At 39.5% G+C, this 23,763-nt stretch overlaps 1 protein-coding gene across 1 annotated transcript in view; it reads right to left on the bottom strand.

The window, feature by feature from the left end:
- PGM5 (phosphoglucomutase 5) overlaps nucleotides 1-23,763 on the bottom strand; it is a 172,221-nt gene that overhangs the window by 41,303 nt on the left and 107,155 nt on the right. The window contains exon 7 of the mRNA XM_066368036.1: nucleotides 9,420-9,535. Coding sequence (XP_066224133.1) covers nucleotides 9,420-9,535 — 116 coding nt within the window. The remainder of the gene's footprint in view (nucleotides 1-9,419; nucleotides 9,536-23,763) is intronic.

Consider the following 23,763-nt stretch of genomic DNA (forward strand, 5'->3'; position numbering starts at 1 on the left):
CCCGAAGTCCATAGTTCACATCATAGTTCATTCTTGGTGTTGGACATGGTATGGGTTTTGACAAAGGAATACATTTACCCATCACTGGAGTATAGAGAATAGTTTTACTACTCTAAAAACCTTCTGTGTCTGGTCTATTCATCTTTCCCTCCCTTTGTAGCCCCTGGCAACCACTAATCTTTCTATCATTCTTCATAGATTTTGCCTTTTCCAGGTTGTCACATATATAGTTGGACTCATACAGTATGGGGCCTTTTCAGTTTCATTGCTTTCACTTAGTCATATGTATTTAAAGTTCCTCCATGATTTTTTTTTTTCCAGAGACAGAGAGAGTCAGAGAGAGGAATAGACAGACAGGAACGGAGAGATGAGAAGCATCAATCATTAGTTTTTTGTTGCGTGTTGCGACATCTTAGTTGCTCATTGATTGCTTTCTCATATGTGCCTTGACCATGGGCCTTCAGCAGACCGAGTAACCCCTTGCTCAAGCCAGCAACCTTGGGTCCAAGCTGGTGAGCTTTTGTTCAAAGCAGATGAGCCTGCGCTCAAGCCGGTGACCTCAAGGTCTTGAACCTGAGTCTTCCGCATCCCAGTCTGACACTCTATCCACTGCACCACCGCCTGGTCAGGCTCCTCCATGAATTTTTATGGCTTCATAGCTGATTTCTTTTTAGCACAAAATAACATCAGTACAATTTTTTAGTACAAGCTGGCTTCCTCTGGATTCCTGCCTGGCGGTGCATCCAGAGCTTGTCACCTGGTTGAGGACCCTGCAAGGAGTTTTTACGTAGATTCCCAAAGCCTATAAAGTGCCACTCACCTTGCCTTCCTCCATCCGGGCCAGCCCAGCCTGAAGCCCACTCAAATTCAGTCTGAACAGCCCAGAGAAGCAGCTGTCCCTACCCAGATACAAGAAGGAGTATGCTCAGCTCTTCCCTGGCATGACTCTAGCGAAAATTGATACAAAAAAAGAGGGTCTACTCTTTTCTAATCAGAAACATCCCTATTCCCCCTCCACCCAAATTAGACTTCAAATTTTTTCAAGATTTAAAACCATATTACTTTGAGCTGGGCAAGTATATCAATAAGTAGAGAGACCTCACAAAAGAAAAAGGGAGGAAATAATAAAAACATACTCAATCGTCTCAATCACCCTTTGAATTGTCTTCAAATGAGAAACCTGGCCTGGGCAAATCAACTCAATCCAACATCACACATGTTACTGGAAGAACAAGTCCTCTCTGCAGGCACTCAGATCTGTCAATTAGGAAAACATAAGTCATTCTGCACTTGTTGTTGACTCCAAGCTGAAACACAGGTTAGTGATTCTCAATTTAGGCTGCACATTACAATCACCTAAAGAACTTACTAAAAGATACCAATGTCCAGAATTTTTGGCAGTGAGTCCCAGGCATCAGCATTTTTTCCAGTTCCTTGGTGGTTCTCATGGGCCACCAGGGTTGAGGGCAGTGGTGGGATCAGCCGGTTGGTACCGGTTTGGCAGAACCGCTACCTAATTTTTGGTTGAGTTTGGTGAACCGGTTGTTAAAATGACACTTGTAATCAGGTTCTCTCTAAGGTGGGCACCTGGGCCAATGTGGAAATCACAAGTTTACATTCCTTACTCTTTTTTAACATTCATCTGCGCAAGAGCATATTCTAAGCACCCGTAGTAATGTTCATTCTGTACATAGATGAAAAAGAATTGTAAGTAATGATGCCATTTAAGAAGCAATATGGAAATATCTTAACAATTTTATTGCTTTTTGTTAGGTATTATTTAATATTTTTTCATTAATATTTTAAAACTTTTTCTTACAACATAATCTAGTTTTGTGTACCTCTTTTATTGTTTTTATTTAAGTATTAAGTGCATGAAATAATAAACTACCTTTCGGTATATATTTTTTTATACTTAAAATTGTCATCAGGGCAGAAAACCAGTTGTTAAATTATTTGAATCCCATCGTTAGTTGAGAGCCACTGCTTTACATACAGAGCACTCAAAATAGCCCCCTACTGGAGGCAGATCACTCCTGGGTAGTGAATTAGACTTCTTCTTTCTGTTTAAATTTGGTGTTAAAGAAAAGTAGGCACTAGTCTCTGATTCAATAGATGTCAGTGGCCATGCTCAGGTGGGTGGCTGTTGCTGGAGTCGGCTTCAGTATCATGGTTTCGGCCTGCCCTTTGTGTCTGGGAAACTTGTGAGGAGGCTGTCAGTTCTGGGAGTAACCAAGTACTGGCCTGCCCAGGACTTTCCTAGGTTTAGCACTAAAAGTCCAACATCCCAGGAAACCTCTCAGTTCCAGGCAAACCAGAATGGTTAGTCACTCACTCACTCACTAAAAGAGGTTCCTTTTAGGATATGGCTTTTAGGATATGTGCACATTCAGCACAGAGCTTAGCACACCCATATCCTGGAGCTAGACATGATAGGAAATAAATAGACAAAATTTGCTCTTACAGCAGAATTGCAGAGTGAGATAAGTTCCATTCCTAGAGAAATGGACAGATACTGAAACAGCCAAATGTAGAGTTCATGATCATGATCATTGAGATAGAGAATGGACTAAAGTTTTCCCTTTTTGAAGATATACAATATTTAATAAAACAATTGTTTAAATATCTATTCAATGTTTGTACAACAGTACCACTGTGAACCTAATCTTGTGTTAGGCTGTACATCATTTATGTGTGAAATATAAATAAAGGAAGATTGGCCCTGAAAGTGTTATAAACTGTATTACTATTAGGGGAAATAAGGCTCCATACACAAAACAACCAGAGAATAAGTCAATATTATAAACTGTAACACAACATCTACTCTGAAGACCATAAGAATGTAGTATATACAAAAGATCACTAAAGTGTTGAACACGGTTATTTACAGGTAATAGTCAGCAAGCCCCACACGGGAAATAATCAAATTAATAAAAAAACAAACAAACTTACAAATACTTCACAGTATTTGAAATCTAAAATCTGTCCGTTAATGTAGGTTAGCTGAAGTCTTCCTAGAAGAGTTTTGCTAGCTATTAATTTGTGCTGATAATTATATGATGATTGAAAATAACAAAACTTTCTTTTAAAATTTTATGTAATTCTGATGTTTTTGTAATTTATAATATTCTTCCTCACCCCATTCCAACTGGTATGTGTTTGTGTGATTTTATTTTTATGAATCCTCCCAAATTTTGGGATACCTAAGGCTTGGATCTCCAGAAATATATATATATATATATATATATATATATATATATATATATATATATATATATATATATATAGTAAAGAAGAAATACCAGAATAAAAGCCTCTGTTTCTGTCTTCCTTCTTTCCTTTCATTCATCCACCCTCCATCCATTATTTCAGCCTTCCTCTATCCAACCTGCAAACACTCGAAACCTGCCATATATCAAGGACACAGCTGAACGAGACAGACATGGCCGCTCTCCCCAGGGCACTTGAAATCTGCATGGCAAAGCAGAGGGATCCAGCAAATCTTAAAAGACTAGAAAGATGCTGGAGATTTCCTGTGACATGGAATGCCACAGACTGGGCCTCTTCCTTCTGTGCTAGATGTGGGGCAGATAATACTTTCTACGCCTGACTGCACATCAGAATTACACGAGGACACTTCTTTAAAATGCAGGTTCTCAGGCTCCGCCCCACCAGGAATTCCAAGTAAGGCTAGGATGAAAATCTGTACTTTCAGGTAATGCTGATGCAACCAGCTCAGGATCGCCCAGTATGAGAGCAGAATGAAGCCCCTTGCTCCTTCCAAGCCAGAGTGCTTTAGTTCCTCAGCCTTCTAACAGTCATTTACTGTTGAGTGCTTGAGAGATGGAACTAGTCTTCGCTTTCATTAAAGAGACCGATCAGCACAGAGGAAAGCAGCATAGAGGGTGTGGCAGGAGAGCTGTCTTTTAGTTCAACTATAATTTATTTCAAGGTTTTCTCCAGATTCTATGGCCCTGGATGAATCACGTAACTCCAACTCAGGCTCAGGAGCTTTTTCAGTCAAAGCATGCTAATGTCGCCTGAGCCTGAAGTATGGTGCTGGAAGCAGTACTTTAGGGCTCTTCTATCTATACATTGAAAAACCTCTTGTGCATCTTGAAAGGAAAATTATAGGCAAATATAACAATGAGAAAGTTTAAAAATTCCCTTTTTAGTCTGGCCTACATGTTGTAATCAGCATAAGTGTCTGAAAGCAAAGCTTGCTGAAAAGTGCAAGCAGACCCCCCTCCTGCACAGACTGTAGCCTCCTATTTCCAGTTGAGCCAAGTCCCAACATCTTAGCTGGGCAAGCAAAGGGCTTCAAACACAGGCTTCTCCTCACTCACATTTTCAGTCCTGTTTCTTGATACTCCCTTCTCTACCCTGTACATCAGAGGCTCTCAAACTTAAGCCCTTGGGCCAAATTTGGACTTAAGCCTATTTGTCTAAGTAAATTTTTATTGGAACACAGTGTACTCATTTGTTTATGTATTGTCTATGGCTGCTTTTGTGCCATGGCGGCAGAGTTGAGTAATTGTAAAAGAGACAGTATGTAGTCTCTTGGTCTACAAACCCTAAAATATTTACTATCAGCCACTTTACAGAAAAACTTTGCCAACATCTCCTACTGATCAGTTTTTTTCAGAGATTTCTGGTCATGACTCAAATTAAATACATTTTACAATGAGAACGACTACACACATAGATACTTGTGTGCATAACTGTATGTACACAATTCTCAAAATAACATTACCTTTACTGAATGCAATTACTGAATTCTAGCCAATTAAATTTTTTAAAACATGTCATGATACTAATTTCATGACCCCAAATGTGTCTTAATTTATATTTGGAAAACAGTGCTGTAGACAACCCAAACAATTGGCTACTTACAACACATGTCCTCTGCTCTCCCACAACTATTTCTTTCTTGACATTGCTCCCTCCATCTGACAAGTCCCTGTCCTTTCATCTCTATGTGCACAAATCCTTTCCATTCTTTAAAAAAAATTTTTTTAAAGATTTTATTTATTCACTTTTAGAGAGAGAAGGAGGGAGGAGCAGGAAGCATTAATTCCCATATGTGCCTTGACCAGGCAAGCCCAGGATATTGAACCTGTGACCTCAGTGTTCCAGGTTGATGTTTTATCCACTGCGCCACCACAGTTCAGGCAAATCCTTTCCATTCTTTAAGAACTATCCCACCTCTATCTCTTTTTTAGGGGGGAAGGGGCAGAGAAAGAGTGAGAGAGAGAGGAAGGGAAGGAGGGAGAGGGACAGACAGGCAGAAAGGGAGAGAAATGAGAAGCATCAACTCATAGTTGTGGCACCTTAGTTGTTCACTGATTGCTTTCTCAACTGTGCCTTAACTGGGGGGCTCCAGCAGAGCAAGTGACACCTTGCTCAAGCCAGCAACCTTGGGTCAAGCCACCGACCATGGGGTCATGTATACAATCCCACGCTAAAGCCAGTGACTCCACGCTCGAGCTGGTGAGCACGCCATCAAGCCAGATGAGACCACACACAAGCTGGCAACCTTGGGGTTTTGAACATGGGTCATAGCCCGATGCTCTATCCACTGTCACCGCCTGGTCTAGCCCAACCTCCATCTTTTGTATGAAGTTGGCTTTGAACTTCCAGTCCCAAAGGATTTTCCCCTTTACTTATCTCTCACAGTATTTTGTCTACTCCTCTATTGTGGAACTTTAAAGCTTCTGCTTTATATAATTGTCATCTGTGCATCATTCTGATTATATACACTAAAGATCTTGAATTTCTTAAGAGTATGTTCTTAAGCACTTTGTACTCTACATACAGTATAATACAGTGCCTTATACAATGGAAGTACTTAGTAAATGTTTATTAAATTGAAGTATATAAATATTTATTGCTAAAGGAATAATATGGTTTACACATATACTATTTTATCCTTTAATTTTAAAGACTATAATTTATGGTAGATTGTAAGTACTCAATAAATGCTTATAAAGACAAATAAAAAGAGGGAAGGGCAACCTGGACTTACCAATTTTCATTGCAGTTGTTATATGTGTGTTATTTTAATAACTAGGAGGCTGAATTATATGTACAATATATAACCTGTGATTTTTTTTTTGAGTCAGTCACTTGTTTAAACACAAAGAACACCAAAGAAGAAGGAAATTGTTCTCTGCCTTACAGAGAAAAAGTATAACAGTTTTGACTATCCTACACAGAGCTGCCACTCATACATTCTGAGTTCAAACAGTAGTTCTTGAGAGAATTTATTATGGCCACTCTTCTCCTGGGAAACACAGATGAATGCCATCCCTCCTATACCATTGATGGTAATGCTTCTAAGGTCTAACTGATTTTGGTAACAGGATAAAATTCCACAGGAGGAGATTTCTTCAGAAACCCTAACACAGCCTGAAATGTTGTCATTAGGACCAGTTTGAGAGGTTTTACTTCTCTCTGTTTAAATATGACCAAATAGTACTAATTCCAAATAGGAATTCAAAAAGTGGTTTGATATCAGTAAATCAATCATAGTATTTCATTACATTCACAAAATAAAGGAAAAAAATATATTAATATATCACTAGACTAAGGGCACCTGATAACTCCAACAGCCATTTCTAATAAGATTCTAAGTAAAATGATAATAGAAAAAAAATCTATATATACATGATAAAGATTTAACCAATATTAAAAAGCAATCATCAAACTAGATAGTAAAATATTAAATCCATTTCCATTAAAATCATGAATATAACAATTATTACTTAATATTATTTTGAAGATTATAACCAATACAATACAATAAGAATATAAAAATAAAGGTTATAAATATTAGAAAAGAAAAGAAAAAAATTAGTGATTGATTATATAACTATATTCCTAAAAAAAAAAATCCCAGAAAATATATTTTCTAGATAAGTCAATACTATAATTAATCATGAAATGTGCTAAGGTGGTTGAAAACCAGAGAAAAAAGCATATTAATCAATAGTTTCTTTTTATATAAGTACTAAACAATTTAGAAAAGAAAATGAGGACATCAATATTAAAATCAAAGTGGTAAAAGTTCTATAGGACATATGATTTAGTTTCTTCAATGAATAAATTACAAAGAAAGAAATGTAGAGGAGAAAAATGCAGATTAAAAGATACAAGAAATATCAACTGATTATAATGTAAGATAGTTTGGATCCTAACTAGAGAAAACACTATTGAGTTATGGGGAGTGAAAAAATAGGAGAAATTATTAAGAAATTACTTTTATAATTCCACTTCTGCTTAGAATATGAAACTATGCATGATAATTCACTCCCAATAATAACAAAAGGCCAAGAAACCTATAAAATCATAACTTTTCGTGAACTCATTAGCAATCCTAAATCACAAGGCAATAAAATAAAGTGAATTACAAAGTGACTAGCTCCTCCAAGAAGAGACAAGACACAAAACAGTCTCACTTTTGGCAGAGCAGAGGAGAAAGAATCGCTTCCATATAAGTGAATAAGAAGTCTCTGGCTGCTCACAAGAAAAGACTGTAAACAAAGAGGCAGACTTGCTGGTGCAGTTCCCCAACCTTTCTTTCACAGGACACAGAGCCATAAGCTCCTGAATGTATGAGCTGTAAACCCTCTTATCCTAAGGGCCCAGGCAAGGATCTGCCGCTACTAGAATAAGGTTGAAGTAAAAACCTCTGCTCTTGAAGAAAGAGTAGGAAACCCTCCTGGGCTCAGATTTCACACCAACACTAAACAGACGTCTGCTGCCTTGGGAGAAAGGTCAAATACCTGGTGACAGAAGTCTATTTTGTGTCATAGATATGCAGTAACTGTTAGAAGGTACGAGGAAACAGAAAAACTGAAAAATCTCCACCAGCACCCATCCCTACTTTCAGCACACAGTGAAACATGTCCATCCCACTCCTGGAAGAAAACGAAGCCTATGGTGCACTAAAAATTGTGACAAAAACAATAAAATCCAAATCCAGCTCAACTCCTGACTAGATTAACTTAACTTTGCACACTAACGGCCTGATAGAAGCGGTATGCCCATTTCTGTGTATAAATATTATTTGCCTGGGTCTCTATAGTTCTTATATACATACTGTCCAGCATTCAATGAAAAACTGAACAAAAGCAAGAAAGAGTAGACCACTTCTTTATCAAGAGATAAAGCAATCAAGAGAACTAGAAACTAAGATGAACCAGATATGAGAACTATCAGATAGGGAGTTTAAAATAAGCCTGTTTAATATGTTAAATGACCTACTGAAAAAGAACAACAACACAGAAAACATATATAAAACAACATATATGAAAAGCATTTCTTCAGAGAGATAAAATATTCTTTTTAAAAAGTCAAAGAGAAATACTGTTAGTAAAAACATGTCAGAGATGAAGATGTCCTTTAGTAGGCTCATCAGTAGATTGGCCACAGCCAAGGGAACAATCAGTGATTTAAAGATATGCCAAAAGGAATTAACCAAATTAAGGAAAAAGGAAAAAAATTACACAGAACCAAACAGTGGATATAAAAGCTCTGAAACAACATATGGTCACAATTCATCTAACATATGTGTAATTAGAGCCCCAGAAGGAGAAGAGAAAGAGAATGGGAAAGAAAAAAATATCTGAAAAGGTAATGGCTGAGAATTTTCTAAAATTAGTGCAAGATAGCAAACAAGAATCCCAGAAAGTCTCAAGCAGGGTTTTTTAAAAAATACACATACCTAGACATATTATAATTAATCTGTTGCAAACAAAAGCTAAAAAGAGAATATTAAAGGCAGCCAGAGGCAGGAGTTGGGAGAATTTCAATAGCAAGAAATAGAAATAAAAATTAGAACCCACTTCTTGGAAACAAAGCAAGCCGGAAGACAATAAAGTAACATCTTTAAAATACTGAAAGAAGAAATTATTTTAAAAAATATTTTAGGTGTAATAATAGTATCATGGCTTGTTCGTTTTATTTATTTATTTATTTATTTATTCATTGTCAATAGCCATTATACTTAAAGAGTCACTAGAGATTGGTTCACAATAATCAAGGAGGAGGTCTCCCTAGGTGGACGAGAGTAGGGATAAAGCAAGATTAACGATAGGTTGATGATGGTTGAAACTAAGTGATGAGCACACAGAAATTCCATTTGACATTCTCTTTACTCATAAATTTTTAAAATTTCCATAATAGCAAAATTTTTAAAGAAATAGAAGTTTTTTTAAAAAAAAAGAAAAGAAAAAGTGGGCAGATGAGATGAGTGTAGCATAGCACATACCCCACTAGGTATCTTTCTTTCTTATTCACTTATTTGCCTCTAACTCTTCCTCCAGCCTCTCATTCACAGTGGGCTCACAGGTCTCCAATATGGGGTCACAGAATACTTCAGCCACCCCCTCTAGTAACATCAACCCAACAAAGCCTACCAGTTCCAAAGCTCTCTTCTCCACATAGAGAGCACCGTCCTGAGTCCATCAGATTTGAGAAGAATCTCCATCCAGCTGGGGTCTCATATACGGGGACCTTCATTGACTTGGCCACTCTGAAAAATAAAATTCAAGGCAACAGTCAATTCATATATCTCCTTTCCTTTCTTTTCTAAGCACAAAAAGAAGTCAGTACATAAAGAAATCATTAGGCTCTATTAATCCCTTAATTAAATTACAAAGCATCCTGAACGATATTGACAGTTTTTAGGACATCAAACCATAGAGCAGGGAATGATAAATAGCCTACTCCAATGGTTCTCAAATTTGCTTTCCCCACAACATAGACTATATTCAGTTAATGTATAGAATACTCTTACATTTGTGTTTCCCCTCTAGAAATGTTCCTTTATCTTTGTGGTAAGATCCTATTGATATTTGGGGATGTCAGAATCTAAATTAAGACAGTATTTGGGTACAGATACTGGGAAGTATTGTTTGACAGTATCTACTAAAGATGAATATACATATACACTATGAACCAGCAATTCAACTGCTAGAAATCACTAATGACATGTAATGGACATTGTGGTGCACACTGCTCAGCTTAACCCTAAATTCTCTCTCTCTCTCTCTCTCTCTCTCTCTCTCTCTCTCACACACACACACACACACACACACACACACACACACACACACGTTAGGATTTGTTAGTACTAGAACACTCATTTACCAGTTGCTAGGAATGTTAATGGATGACAGCTCATAAATATGGCCCCCACTCTCTGTGAGAGAAAGATGCCTCACTCAAGATCATGCTCACATCCCTTGGTCAGTCACATTCAATGACTGGTGGATAAGGGTAAGGGCTATGTAGAGGTCCAGCCTCTGTGCCTCTAATGGCACACTCTGTAATGCCATTCCAGCTCCAGAGCTCCCCACAGGTTGGCTGAGGCCTTTGTTGTTAACTGCTTCACAGTCTAGCTTCTCTCTCTGTCCAGTCCTCCTTCTCACTTCCCCATAAGTGCTGACCTTGAAGGCAACTTTGATCTTGACAGCAGAAATAAACTTCCTGTAAGCAAATCTCTCTCACAGTTGCTTCTGGGAAAATGCAGTGTATGACATTACTCAACAGACTGTGTACACAAAATTTTACAAAAATTATCATAGAATTGCAATTCAGAATAAACTGAAACAACCCAAATGTCCGTCAAAGAAGAATGGACAAATAATTTGCAACATATAATATAATACCATAAATTCCACTGAACAAACTATTGCTACATGCAACAGCTTAAATGAATCTCACAAATATAATATTGAGTAAAAGAAACTAATAACAAATGAATTTATACTCTGTTGTTTCATTAAGATAAAACTCAAAACCAGATAAAACTATTTAATGCTAACAAAATCCAGGCTCCGAAGATCAGAGGTCAAGGGCTCTATTCAGCTCTCACGGAGGTAAAAAGCTAGAATTTGGACCCAAATCTGCTTAGTTTCTGCTTGTGTTCTATTTCCCTACATTATGCTGTCTTCCCAAATGTTTTAGTGCTTTAAGAGGCATATATAGGCCCTGGCCGGTTGGCTCAGCGGTAGAGCGTCGGCCTGGTGTGCGGGGGACCCAGGTTCGATTCCCGGCCAAGGCACATAGGAGAAGCGCCCATTTGCTTCTCCACCCCCCCCCTTCCTTCTTCTCTGTCTCTCTCTTCCCCTCCCGCAGCCAAGGCTCCATTGGAGCAAAGATGGCCTGGGCCCTGGGGATGGCTCCTTGGCCTCTGCCCCAGGCGCTAGAGTGGCTCTGGTCTCGGCAGAGCGACGCCCCCCCCCCCCCCGAGGAGCAGAGCATCGCCCCCTGGTGGGCAAAGCGTCGCCCCTGGTGGGCGTGCCGGGTGGATCCCGGTCGGGCGCATGCGGGAGTCTGTCTGTCTCTTCCCGTTTCCAGCTTCAGAAAAATACAAAAAAAAGAAAAGAAAAAAAAAAGAGGCACATATATCTCAAAGCATGATGGCAAATGAACAGATAGTAGTACTACAGATATTGGCCTAAAGAGTGTTACCTTTCCTACACGCAAGCACCTGAAAGAAAAAGACACCAAGGGCTGCCACCAGCAAAGTTTAGTTTTTTGAAGGCTGTAAGTGTAAAAGATGGTCATGGAGAGAAAGCAGTGAAGATATCTTGGTGAAAAAGAGGAATAAAGATGCACATTGGACAAAGAACACAATGTAACAATGATTGTTTCTACGCGTGGTTTGTGGCCAGCTGGGGGGGGGGGGGAAGATTTAGAAACTCCATTGATTTGAGAGAGAAAGAAAAGAAGGGAGGGAGAGAGAGACGCAGCATCAACTCATTGTTTCACTTAGTTGTTCCATTTCGTTGTGTACTACTGATTGCTTCTCATACGTGTCCTGACTGGCGTCAAACCCGCAACCTCTGGTGTGCTGGGTCGACACTTATCCACTGAGTCACTCAGTCAGGGCCTTTAGAAACTCTTGACACAGGTTAAGTAAACACTTCCCTTTCCAAAAAATCCAAATATAATTAATGTGCTCAGGATCTTGAAAAATATGAGCTAAGTCTCTTTTCAAGTTTGCTTTGAAAAGAAGCATCTTTTAGATGTTCGGTTATTACATCAATGGATCTGTTTTCTCTTTATTTCAAGGGTCCAATAAAACAGACAATTACACTTATATCCTGGTAGGAGCAATGAAATAAGTTCTCCCCCAATTGGAGAGCAAAGGTAAAATTTCAGAGCCATTACTTTTATGGTCAGAAGCTCAAGGAAGGAGGGATAAGTCACACAGAAGTTTTACAGGGGCAGCACGTAGGGAAGCCGGGGTCAAAACTAATTTAACAATTAGGAATCCATATGATTACCAAATAGAACTCGGGGCAGAGGTGAGTGTAGAGGGTATGGAGATGGCTATTTTCTGGCCAAAACATTCGTGTTGATTCAAGCCAAGTTGGCAGAGCTAAAGGGAGGGGAAAGGATTTCCACAGCCCCGCCCTTCCCAATTAATCCCAGCCAGGAGGTCATCAGGCTGAAGGATGAAGTTGGTTTTTAAAGTACCGGATACTTTTACAACTACAAGCCACAGTTGGAGGTTTGCAAACTAAGATAACAATGTGGGTAATTAAATTTCAGGATCTTGAGTACAAGTTGATTGTGTCCTAGAGTCAGAAAGGAATTCCTCTCCCTCCTCCTTCTGCTGAATTTGGGATCCATCCCAAACAGCATTCAACAGATACCATTCTCTAGACTGGCTTTTGGCAGGCGGCCCCTACGGAGTCTCTGAAACAACTCTGGTACGAAAGCTCAAAATAAAGCTGCTCCTGCTGAGGGTCTGCACCCCTCTCCTTGACTGCTGCCACCGAGTTTTGGAGACAAACATAAGAATTCACTTTCTAGGAAAGATTACAGTATGAAGGAAAAGAAAGAAAATGAATTTTGGGCCACAATTCTCTGGCAAGTGGGAGTGAGCCCTAGGAGCCTATATATAGACTGTTATCTTAGCTTGCAAAACTCCAACTGTGGCTCATAGTTATAAAAGTATCTGGTCCTTTAAAATCCAACCTCATCTTTCAGCCTGATGACCTCCTGGCAGGGATTAATTGGGAAGGGTAGGGCTGTGGAAATCCTTTCCCTTCCATATACATATATGTATACATATACATATACATATACACTCTTCAGTATAAATTTTAAAACTTCTAAAAATGTGGCTTCAGGCTGGAAATGGTCTTTTTTTTTTTTTTTTTTTTTTTTTTTAGAGAGAGAGGAGTGAGAGAGAGAGAAGGGGGAGGAGCAGGAAGCATCAACTCCCATATGTGCCTTGACCAGGCAAGCCCAAGGTTTCGAACCGGCGACCTCAGTGTTCCAGGTCGACGCTTTATCCCACTGCGCCACCACAGGTCAGGCCGAAATAGTCTTAATCTATCTTTCTAACAGTTTCATCCATGATATTCCTTCCCTACATGCTCCTGAAAAACTGGATCATCTCTTATTTTTCAAATGTGATCTTGCATTTTCTTCTGTTTAGGTCTGATTACTCCTTCACACTTTTCATTTTATCTAGATTAATCCTCCTTTCCAATCTCACACCGCATCAAGACCTACTTTAAATACCTAGCCATCATGAAGTCTGTGGCAAAAGCAGCTAGGTAGTCCACAAACCCTCTTTTCCTAGACGCACAGCTGGACTCCACTTCCCAGCCTCCCCCATAGTTAGCTGTGGCCACATGGTGGAGTTCTACCCAATGGAGCCCAAGTGTAAAATGATATACACACTTTTCAGATCTGGCTATTAAAACTTTCTATCCTCTATATTTTTTCTTCTTCTGCCAGCTTAATGTGACAAGCCCAACAATCCTAGTAGCTACACATTGAAGATGATGAACCCAGAAGATGGGAGAATCCGAATCTCAAAAGTTGTATTTCAAGCAGAATGAATTACTAATCAAAAACTTTTTTTTTTAACTTTGATGACTGAGTTTTTAAGTTGTGATGTGTTTGATCCATTACATATTTTGGGATTAGATGTGTAGCAGAAGTTCCATTATCTTAAATAATAAAACCCTTGTTTTACTGCCGTAATCAATCCCAAGTAACCCTTCCTGGTCAGCCAAGCGCAGCCTGTAGCAGCTAAGCTAGACAGCAGGAGGCCTTCCCACTGGATGCTGGGAAAGCCTGTGAAGGACTGTCTTTGAGAGGACACCTGCACAGCCCTCAGCATGGTGCCTGCCACACAGCTGGTGTCTCCATGGGACACCATTGTTTTCAGAAGAGCTTCTTCTTGGGTTTGGCTACATTCTCTCCCTCAGAGGGTCAGGGACTACCAGTGGGCAGCAACAGATGCTTTCATTGATGTCAAAAAGCATAAATTAGCAAAAGAAAAAAACCACTATGCTTTCTTTAACTTGATATGGGTCTTTGTCATACTGTATGACACATTGTTATTGTATGACAATGTGTTACAATGTCGTACTGTATGACACATGTGTTATTGGCGCAACTTACATTAAAAATACTCCAATAAATCATCAATAAAAAGCAGATCACCTTTTAAAAAAGCGTAAAGGTGACCTCCTTTACGCTTTGCTTCAGCACATAGACACTACCACCACCAACAATGTGTTAGAAATTCTTTGAGGTGGGGACTACATACTATACACCTCTATAGCTATTCGATGCCCAGTATAATATAGCACCTGTCAAACTTGCCCTCAATAAATTCTGTATGATTTCAGTTGACTAATATCTATTATTTAAGGTGTGTTGTTAAATAGCAGAAGGAAAAGCATTTCTATTTTATGGTTTTTTTCCTTATAGTTTCTTAAATATATAATTAAAGTCATTTCTGCATGTTTTACTTAAATCAGTCATTTTAAGCAAAGAGAATTTCTCTAGGTAGTGGGGCTACCAAGAGGAGACAAAGGCATTTCTTAGAGGAAATAGGAGCTTAAGGAGTTAGTGATCAAATGAGAATCAAAGATTTGAGGGATAAAGTGTTTTAGCTTGCAAAGGAATAGCCAAATAAACAATGACTGATTCTATCAAGTGCAGAAGGCATACCCAGCTGCTCTTGGAATTCTACTTCAAAGAAATTGCAATAGATTTAAAGAGGACAAGATCCATGTCCCTCTTCCTTTGATTTATCCTCAAATGTCCATGTTCTTGAGAACCAAGCAGGGCTCATGGTTCTATTTTCTACACACTGCACTCTCAGCCCCTTTTTGAAAAGCCCCAAACACATAGACTAGGACAAGATATTTGTATCACATGTATTCAACAAAAGACTTCACATGCAACTTACATTAAAAATACTCCAATAAATCATCAATAAAAAGCAGATCACCTTTTAAAAAGGGCAAAAATCTTGGACAGGTTCTTTACAAAAAAGAATATTCAATATATTCAAGCGAGCAATTAGCATATGAAAATATGCTCACTGTCACTAGAGATTGGAAAACTGCAAATTAAAAACCTCAATGAGGTATCACCCACAAGACTCCAAAAAGAGTGGTACTGCTAAGTTCTGGTGAAGACTGGTATGCTCTCATATTGTTAAAGAAATGCCAGTTAATACTGAGTGTAGTATGTGATGTATTTACACAGAGAAATACCATAGAACAAAGAAAATGAACAAACTGCCACTATATAGAAAAATATGAATGAATCTCACAAACGTCACATTGAGTGAAAGAAGTCAAACACAGAGGAATATATACTATATCTTTTCATTTATACATAGTCCAAAAATAGACAAAACTAACCATAGATATTGGTCAAGGAATTTTTTCAGACCTGACATCAAGAGCATAGGCAACAAAAGCCAAATTAAATAATTGGGACTATCTAAACTAAAAAGTTACTGCACAGCAAGAAACAACCAACAGAATGAAAAAGCAACCTACAGAATGGGATAATATATTTGCAAATGCTATACCCAATCTGGGGGGTAAATATCCAAAACATATACGGAACTCTTACAATTCAATAACAAGAAAATAATCCAACAGAAAAATGGCAAAGGATTTGACTAGACATTTTTCTAAAGAAAACATAAAAATGAACAACCGATATATGAAAGGTTGTTCAACATCACTAATCATCAGGGAAATCAAATCAAAACCACAGTGAGATATCACCTTACACCTGTTAGAATGGTTATCATAAAAAAAAAAAAGACAAAAGATAAGAGCTGGTGAGGATGTGGAAAATAGGGAACTTTGTTCACTGTTGGTGGGAACATAAATTGGTATAGCCATTATGAAAACAGTATGGAGTTTTCTCCAAAAAAGAACTACTATATGACCCAGCAATCTCACGTCTGGGTATATATCCAAAGGAAATGAAAATGGGATCTCAAAAGATATCTGCACTTCTGTGGTCACTGCATTATTATTCACAATAGCCAAGATATGGAAACAACCTACGTTCTGTCAACAGATAGATGGATAAAAAAGATATGGTACTGTGTCTAGTCAATAGACTATTATTAGCATGAAGAAGAAAATCCTGCCATTTGTGACAACGTGGATGAAACTGGAGGGTTTTCTGCTAAGTGAAATAAGACAGACAAAGACAAATACCATATGGCGTCACTTATATGTGGAGTCTAAAAATCATAATAAAGTCAAACTCAAAGAAACAAAATAGAACGGTGTTGCCAGGGGCTGGGGAACGGGGCAAACGGGGAGGCGTTTGTTAAAGGGTACAAACTTCCAGTTATAAAACGAGAAAGTTCAGAGTATCTAATGTACGGCATGGTGACTATAGTCAACAATGTGTATTATGTACTTGAAATGTGTTGAGAGTAGCATTCTCACCAAAAAATGAGTAATTATGTGAGGTGCTGAATGTGTTGGTTAACTTCATTGTGGTAATCATTTCACAATATATACAAATATCAGATCATCATTCTATACACTTTAAATATATTACAATTTTATTTGTCAATTATACCTCAATAAAGATGAGAAAAAAATGAATCATTGGTGACAGAGGTCAGTAGAGTGGCTGTCTCTGGGAAGGAGGAAGGAAGCAGTGATTGGAATGGTGAACAAGGGAGCTTTGGGAATGCTGTTCTGCTTCTTGATCTAGATGGTAGTTATATGGTGTGCTCACTTTGTGAAAAGTTTCTGAGCAAAACATGAGTTGTGCCTTTTCTTTATATATATGATACTTCAATTAAATATTTATGAAAAAAGCCCTCTGTGATATTTATAAATATAAATTTTATATTTAAGACTAAGTACACATTTGAATCAGTCATATTTATATAATTTTAAGAAATACACTACTGGAAATGGAGTTTAATAGCATTGTGGATACACTGGTTAATGTCTAGCAGACGTTTAGCAATGCTATACTCAAGTCCATCCTCCAGTACTTTCAGATGGATGAGTTCGCTCCCAGACCTCTTCTTTGATGTCTGGCACTGCTGGCTGGAGCTACTCTGAGGTAAAAGGCTTACGTGAGTTTGCATTTTAGAAGCATTTCTAAAGCAGCCTGCTCAACTCACAAATATGCAGTAGGCCGAGTTCAGCCAGGACTTGTTTTCTAATAGCAATCTTAAAGCTTACTCTTAAACTCATCTTTCATGTAGAGCAACTCACACTTTCATAAGAAGACTTATTATGTCATAATAAGATGACCACAAAAGTTTTTCAACCTTATATATAAACTTAAGCAGAGAGCTGCTTGTTCCTAGGGCCTTTGGTATCTCAGCCTGGTCTAAACCTCAAAACTCACATATTTAATAACACCTTCATTGCTTGCTTTATCAGGGAGGTCGTAAGGATCAAATGAGATGATATATAATTTTTTTTTAAGTGCTCTAACAACTGCAAAACCACAACTGAGTTTACAACATTATCACAGTTCTTGATACTGGATCTTTCATTTAACACAAAGGAACAAGAACATACCATTTAAAGAATATTTACAAGAAAAAGCTAAAGGTAACTGCATGTCTCATATTCCCTCTAAACTAGATTTTGGCCAATTGTAAGAAACAAAGATGGGACCCCAAATCCAGGGGCCTAATCTAGATGCTTTATCTAAAAGCTGCTTTAGCCCTGGCCGGTTGGCTCAGCAGTAGAGCGTCGGCCTGGCGTGCAGGAGTCCTGGGTTTGATTCCCGGCCAGGGTGCTTGAATGGCTCTGGATGCAACAGAGTGATGCCCCAGAGGGGCAGAGCATCGCCCCCTGGTGGGCATGCCAGGTGAATCCCGGTTGGGCGCATGCGGGAGTCTGTCTGACTGCCTCCCCGTTTCCAGCTTTGGAAAAAAAATGAAAAAATAAAAATAAAAAATAATAAAAAATAAAAAATAAATAAAAGCTGCTTTATCTAGAAGGTTTTGTACTTTATTTTTGGTAGATGCTGTGGGAAGAAATAGAATCCTTCCCAGTTATATTTTAAATTTGCTTAGGAAACATAAGGCAGGCATATTTTTGAGGATCTTGATTTTACATAAAAGAAAATTTTGGCTCTGGGAAATTGACCGAAGAGCCAAGAGAGAAGTACATAAAATTGAAACAATCATGGGTTTGCTCTCCTAAACTAGTAAATAATTTGGAACCCTATGTCTGGGAATTAACAAGTATTGGTGTTTACAATCTTGATCCTTGCACACTTTGATGTACACTGTTCCTGGTCCTAATTATTTTCAAGAAGAAGCATTGCTAAAGAGTTAGGGCTGGCAAATTTAAGCCCCATGCGTTCCAGCTAAGCTGCAAGGCAAAGGGACTCTCAGCTGTCCTTCGTGAGACTGCTCCCAGAATAACAAAATGTAAATCATCTTCTTGTCCTCTGTTTCGTTTTGAATTTTGGGTTCTGTAGACACTGTATTGAAGCTTTAGAAAAGCCTATATAATACTCTCGGAAAATTTAGAATCACTTCATTGACTCCTATAGACAAAAAGTAGTAAGAACCAATGTGAGAGCTCTAACCCAGGAGAGAGCTCATCTCACTAAATGGAGCTTCTTCTCTTTCTTAAAACCGTTCCTTAGTTTTCTCTTCTGGGCTCAATTAGTATCGTTTCCTGTAGGGTAGTACAGAAATTTTATTGATCCTATGTCATAAAACAGGGGGAAAGGGACATCTGGGCATTGGATGTTAAATAAATAGCAACCAACTATAAATGGATACACATTCTAAAGAAAGAACAAAGCCCAGAGAAAACCATTATTTGTATCATGCTGCATCACCATTCTATGGGTAATACGTTAAGCAGAGATAAACATTGAAATACCATGGCATTGACAGTTTTGAAAACATCTGTTTCTTGCTTTGGTGTTTCATATTGGATTCAGTTTCAACAGGGCCAAAAGGGCTGGATTCAGTGTTTGTACCCAGTTCTTTTAGGCTAATTATCATCCTAAAATGGTTCATTTAAATCTTTTCAGTCTAAAATTTGACAGCAGAGTATTGGTAATCTATTCCCATGGGTAAACTAAAGTAAGACTTACAGGAAAAAAAAATAGAAGAAAAAGAATGAGCAGAATATTCTGTATGTTAGGTCTAAATACAAGGAAAAGGTTGATCGGTTTAATCACTTAATCATATTGGAATTTGTAAAAATATATATTTGTCAAAAACTCCAAAAAATGGAGGTAAATCATAGATTGAGATATTTGCAATGCAAAAACTGAAGGATTAGTAGCCAACCTAAGTAAAGAAGTCTTGTAAATCAGGATGAAACACTCAAATGCCCAAGCAATTCACAGAAAAGGAAGATAAATTGGCCAGTATAAAAATATATGAAATCATGGTGTAGGGCCAGGAGTCGTGGCCATCACAGCTTCCAGGAAGGTGCAGGTTCACATTAGATTCACACAGACCGTAAAGAAACAGCAGAGCCAAAAACTTGTGGACCATGCCTTTATTCTAGCCTTGCAACTGGCCAGCAAGTAAAAACACACAGGACACCAAAACCCACTCACACATTCTTCAGTTCCACAACCAGGAGAATCTTTTCCAGTTTTTCCTAGAATCAAAGGCCCCACTAGTCTAAGTCACCTCTGGTTTCCCATCTGCACCTCTTCTCCCTCCTCATCTCTGCACAAACTGGTTTCTCCTCTACCAACCTGCTATCTTGGCTGCTTCTTACTTCTCCTTTAGCACTCTGCCTTCTCTCTGCACAAACTCTGCAAAAACATGTCTTCCTTCTTCTTCACAAACTTTTCTTGGTGCAATAACCCCTCCTCCAGCAAACATTAGCATAACAAAGCCCCTTCCCAAGCAGGAAGGTAATTAGCCATTTTGCCTGGCAGCGCAATTTACGTGGGCAGTAGCCATTTTTAACAATAAAAGTGAGCAAACCCCCAAAATACAGATTTTACAAACTCATTTGCCCAGCACATGGAATAGATAATGTCACACCCATCACATAAAAAAGAAAAAATCTAGCAATTCCACATATTGGTGGGAAATCAGAAACCCAAAGATTGATGGGTAAATCAGTACTCTCACCTTATAAGGTAATTTGAGAATTCCTTGCAGAGTTGACCATGGCCTATGACCCAGCAAGGCCCCCTCTTGGTACCTGTCCTATAGAAACTGGTACATGTGCACAAGGAGATGTGGTTCAAGGATGTCTATTACAGCACTATTTATGAGAGAGAAAAAAGAGTAAAACCAAAAGCAACATAACTGTCTTTCAGTAGGAGAATAGACAAGCTGTGGTTCATTTATACAGTGGCAAATAACAGCAGTTCCAGGGCTCCAAACTACAGAAGGCAAAAAGAACCACAAGGAAGAAAGTGTGAACTTCTGTCTTGCAAGAGTATCTTAAATCCCAGCTATTACAACTGGGAACGAATATGTTATTGATTTACTGAACTCAGTTTGACTGTCCATAAAATAAAGCTAAATAAAAATGTACTAATAAGGTAAGCTTTTGAAAGAAATTCTATAAAATGTTAAATCCAGTTTATTGCTCTTATAACCATAATTCAGTGTTACTAGTTTAGTGATCAAAGTTATATATCCTAAAAGAATTTAGAAGGTATATAATCAGTCCTGTGCTTTCAGCTCTGGCCAAGTTCTCCTCACGGATGAAAGCCTGTTACCCTCTGGCGGGTGCGCATCCAGGGACCCGGCGGGATGCCCCTCAGCTTCCTGCCGCCTGGCTCCTCCCTCCCACCATACTGATACTTGCCGTTCTGATTCTCACCCAAGGTCAAGAGGCCAACCTAACTATGGGAATAAGTAAAAATCTATTACCAACAACCACAAAAAACAAAAGCCTAATTTGTAAGTAACTCGCTAGCTTCAGTTCCTATAACAACCAAAGACACAAACCTGACCTTCATATATGCCAACTGGGGAGAGTTGCCAGCTGGACTGACTTACATTTGGTCCACTCAGCAAAAAACTCTCTACCCCCTCCTTTTAATTCTTTTATTCTATTTTTGCTTATTCCCCCTCCTATAAAACCCCTGCCTACACACACACACACACATACACAATAATATATATTTATAATTTTTTTGAGAGAGAGAGAGAGAGAGGCAAGGAGAGAAAGACAGGAACATCGAGCTGCTCTTTTATGTGCCTGACTGAGGAATCAAACTGGCAACCTCCAGGGTGACGCTCCAACCAACCGAGCTATCTGGCCAGGGGAAGGGAACTATTCATTTGTTGTTCCACTCAATCATGCAGTTATTGACTGCTTCCCGTTTGTGCCCTGACTGGGGAACAAACACATAACCTTGTTGTTTCAGGACAATGCTCTTAACTAAATGAGCTAACCGGCCAGGGCCTAATAAGTTATTAAAAACAAAAGTACCCCATCTTCTCAAAAGGTCAGCACTTAAATGAACCTCTTTTCTCTGCACTAGCTCCTGTCCCACAATCATTAATTATTCATCACCGCAGGCCACAGAACCTGCAGGTCATTTTTCCAGTTATACTATTCTAATTACTGTTCCTCCCTCACTAGTTCAACTTGAAAACCTAGTGGGACATGGTTTCTGCTTTGTAATAACAGGTTTCAGATATTTGCAACTCTCAAGAGTTAATAGGACTAAATGATAAGATGCAACATCATTTGGCTTAGAGAACCAGTCAGACCCTGCCAGTGCCACCGGAGCCACGGTGGAACTTGGAAGACCTATCCTGTCCCATAGCTATGCCCCCGAAGGTAGAAGGCAGGTCCATGCACGCTAGCTGTAGCCAGCTGTGATGAATTAGCCTGGGCAATTTTCAAGATTCTTAGTCCATGCTTTCTACTTGCATGGCTAGAACTCAAATCCTTTCTTTTTCTTTAACTAGGAAATGGTACTTGTATTCTGTGCACTCAAAGCATTGTCCCCTTCCACTTCTGCTAACCTGTCCACCAACATCACAGAGAAGGATTCACCAGTTCTGCAAATGGTTTTTCTGCTCTTCCGGACCATACTCTAACAACCAACCAAGCCATCCAGCCAGGGCTGTATATGGTTCTTGACAGCATCCTTAGGGAGTTCCTGGCTCTTCCACAATAGAAAGATGAAGAACCATTGGGCCAGAGCACTCGAGACTCCAGGTGGAGATGCCTGAGCAGAGGCACACCCAGGCCTTCAGGTTGCCTGGGGTTCCCTCTGCAAATGCAAGTGGCAGCTGCCCATGCTGGTCTGGAAACACCATGAAGTCATTCTGTCTGGCGTATCAGCTCATCAGGGAACTTGCACTGTGGTCCTAATGGATGGCCCAGTGCTGTTTCCTGGGAAGCCAGACCAGGACATCAGGCAGCAAAGAAGGCTTTGTAAACGGGCTCTGAGGAAACGAGCGTTCATCAAGGGACACAGCGCAGCCACCCTACCGGAAAGGCCCCACAGCCCAGACTGCACTTACTCCTTCAGGACTTCCATCCATTACTCAGCATGGGTCATGACTTTACTGACAGGTATGAGGGAAGGTCATGCCATATTAATTCTGCTCTAACATTAACTTATCTTTAAAAAAGAACAACTTTAACTTAAGGAGACATAGTTATGAGAAAAGGAACTATTGAAAACGTTGATGTCCTTTTGTGGAAAATGAGTTTTAAGGCAGAAGGTGAAGTTCAGTTCTTTCACCTGCAAAATAGAGTAACAGTGGATCTCTTGAATCAGGAAGGACTACGTGGGATGAGGCCTGGGAAGCCCCAAACACCCAGAGCAGTGCAAAGACATTATTAGCAACAGCTGCTAGTGTTGTTGCCTCTCCAGCTGCTGCCTGCCTCCCTGGCTAGCCCCCTGCCATAGCAAACTACTATTCTGATAGTCTCCTTAAAGCACCAAGCAGCTTCAGATCCTACCACATGCAGCTCACCCAGGTGGGGATAATTCTTTGTCTTGGTTAGCATCCCAAGAGCAATAGATGAAAACACTCCAACTGAACAATCTGAGCAGAGTTTAATACAGGGCATTTACACAGGTGTGGGCAGTGGCGAGGGAGAGCACAGGGGTCAGCACAGGACAGCAGGGGAAGTAACATCAGGGCTAGCATTACCCCACCGCCAGGTTCGTTCCTGAAATCCAGAAACAGAGCTGGTTGCAGAGTACCTCCAGAGATGGCACATTGTTAGCCTATGGAAACGCTAGAGGGGGAGAAATAAAATACCGAACGCGTTCCCCTTCCTCTGATATCTGCTGTGCTCCCAGTTGTCCAAAGCCATCTGAAATGTGAAGGAAGATGAGCCAGTGGACGCAGTCCACAGAGGTCAGGCTGCAGGACAGAGAGCAGCTGAGATGGGAAAGGGGGCCCTGGGCAAATGGAAGAGACCCAGCACACTCTCCGTCCCAGACTCCAGCTGCTTCCTGACCGGCCTGGTTCTTCTGCCCAGTCCCTCCTTTGTGCTGCTGCCACTAACCCCA

This window comes from Saccopteryx leptura, chromosome 2 (genome assembly GCF_036850995.1).
Source record: "Saccopteryx leptura isolate mSacLep1 chromosome 2, mSacLep1_pri_phased_curated, whole genome shotgun sequence".
Taxonomy (NCBI): Eukaryota; Metazoa; Chordata; class Mammalia; order Chiroptera; family Emballonuridae; genus Saccopteryx; species Saccopteryx leptura.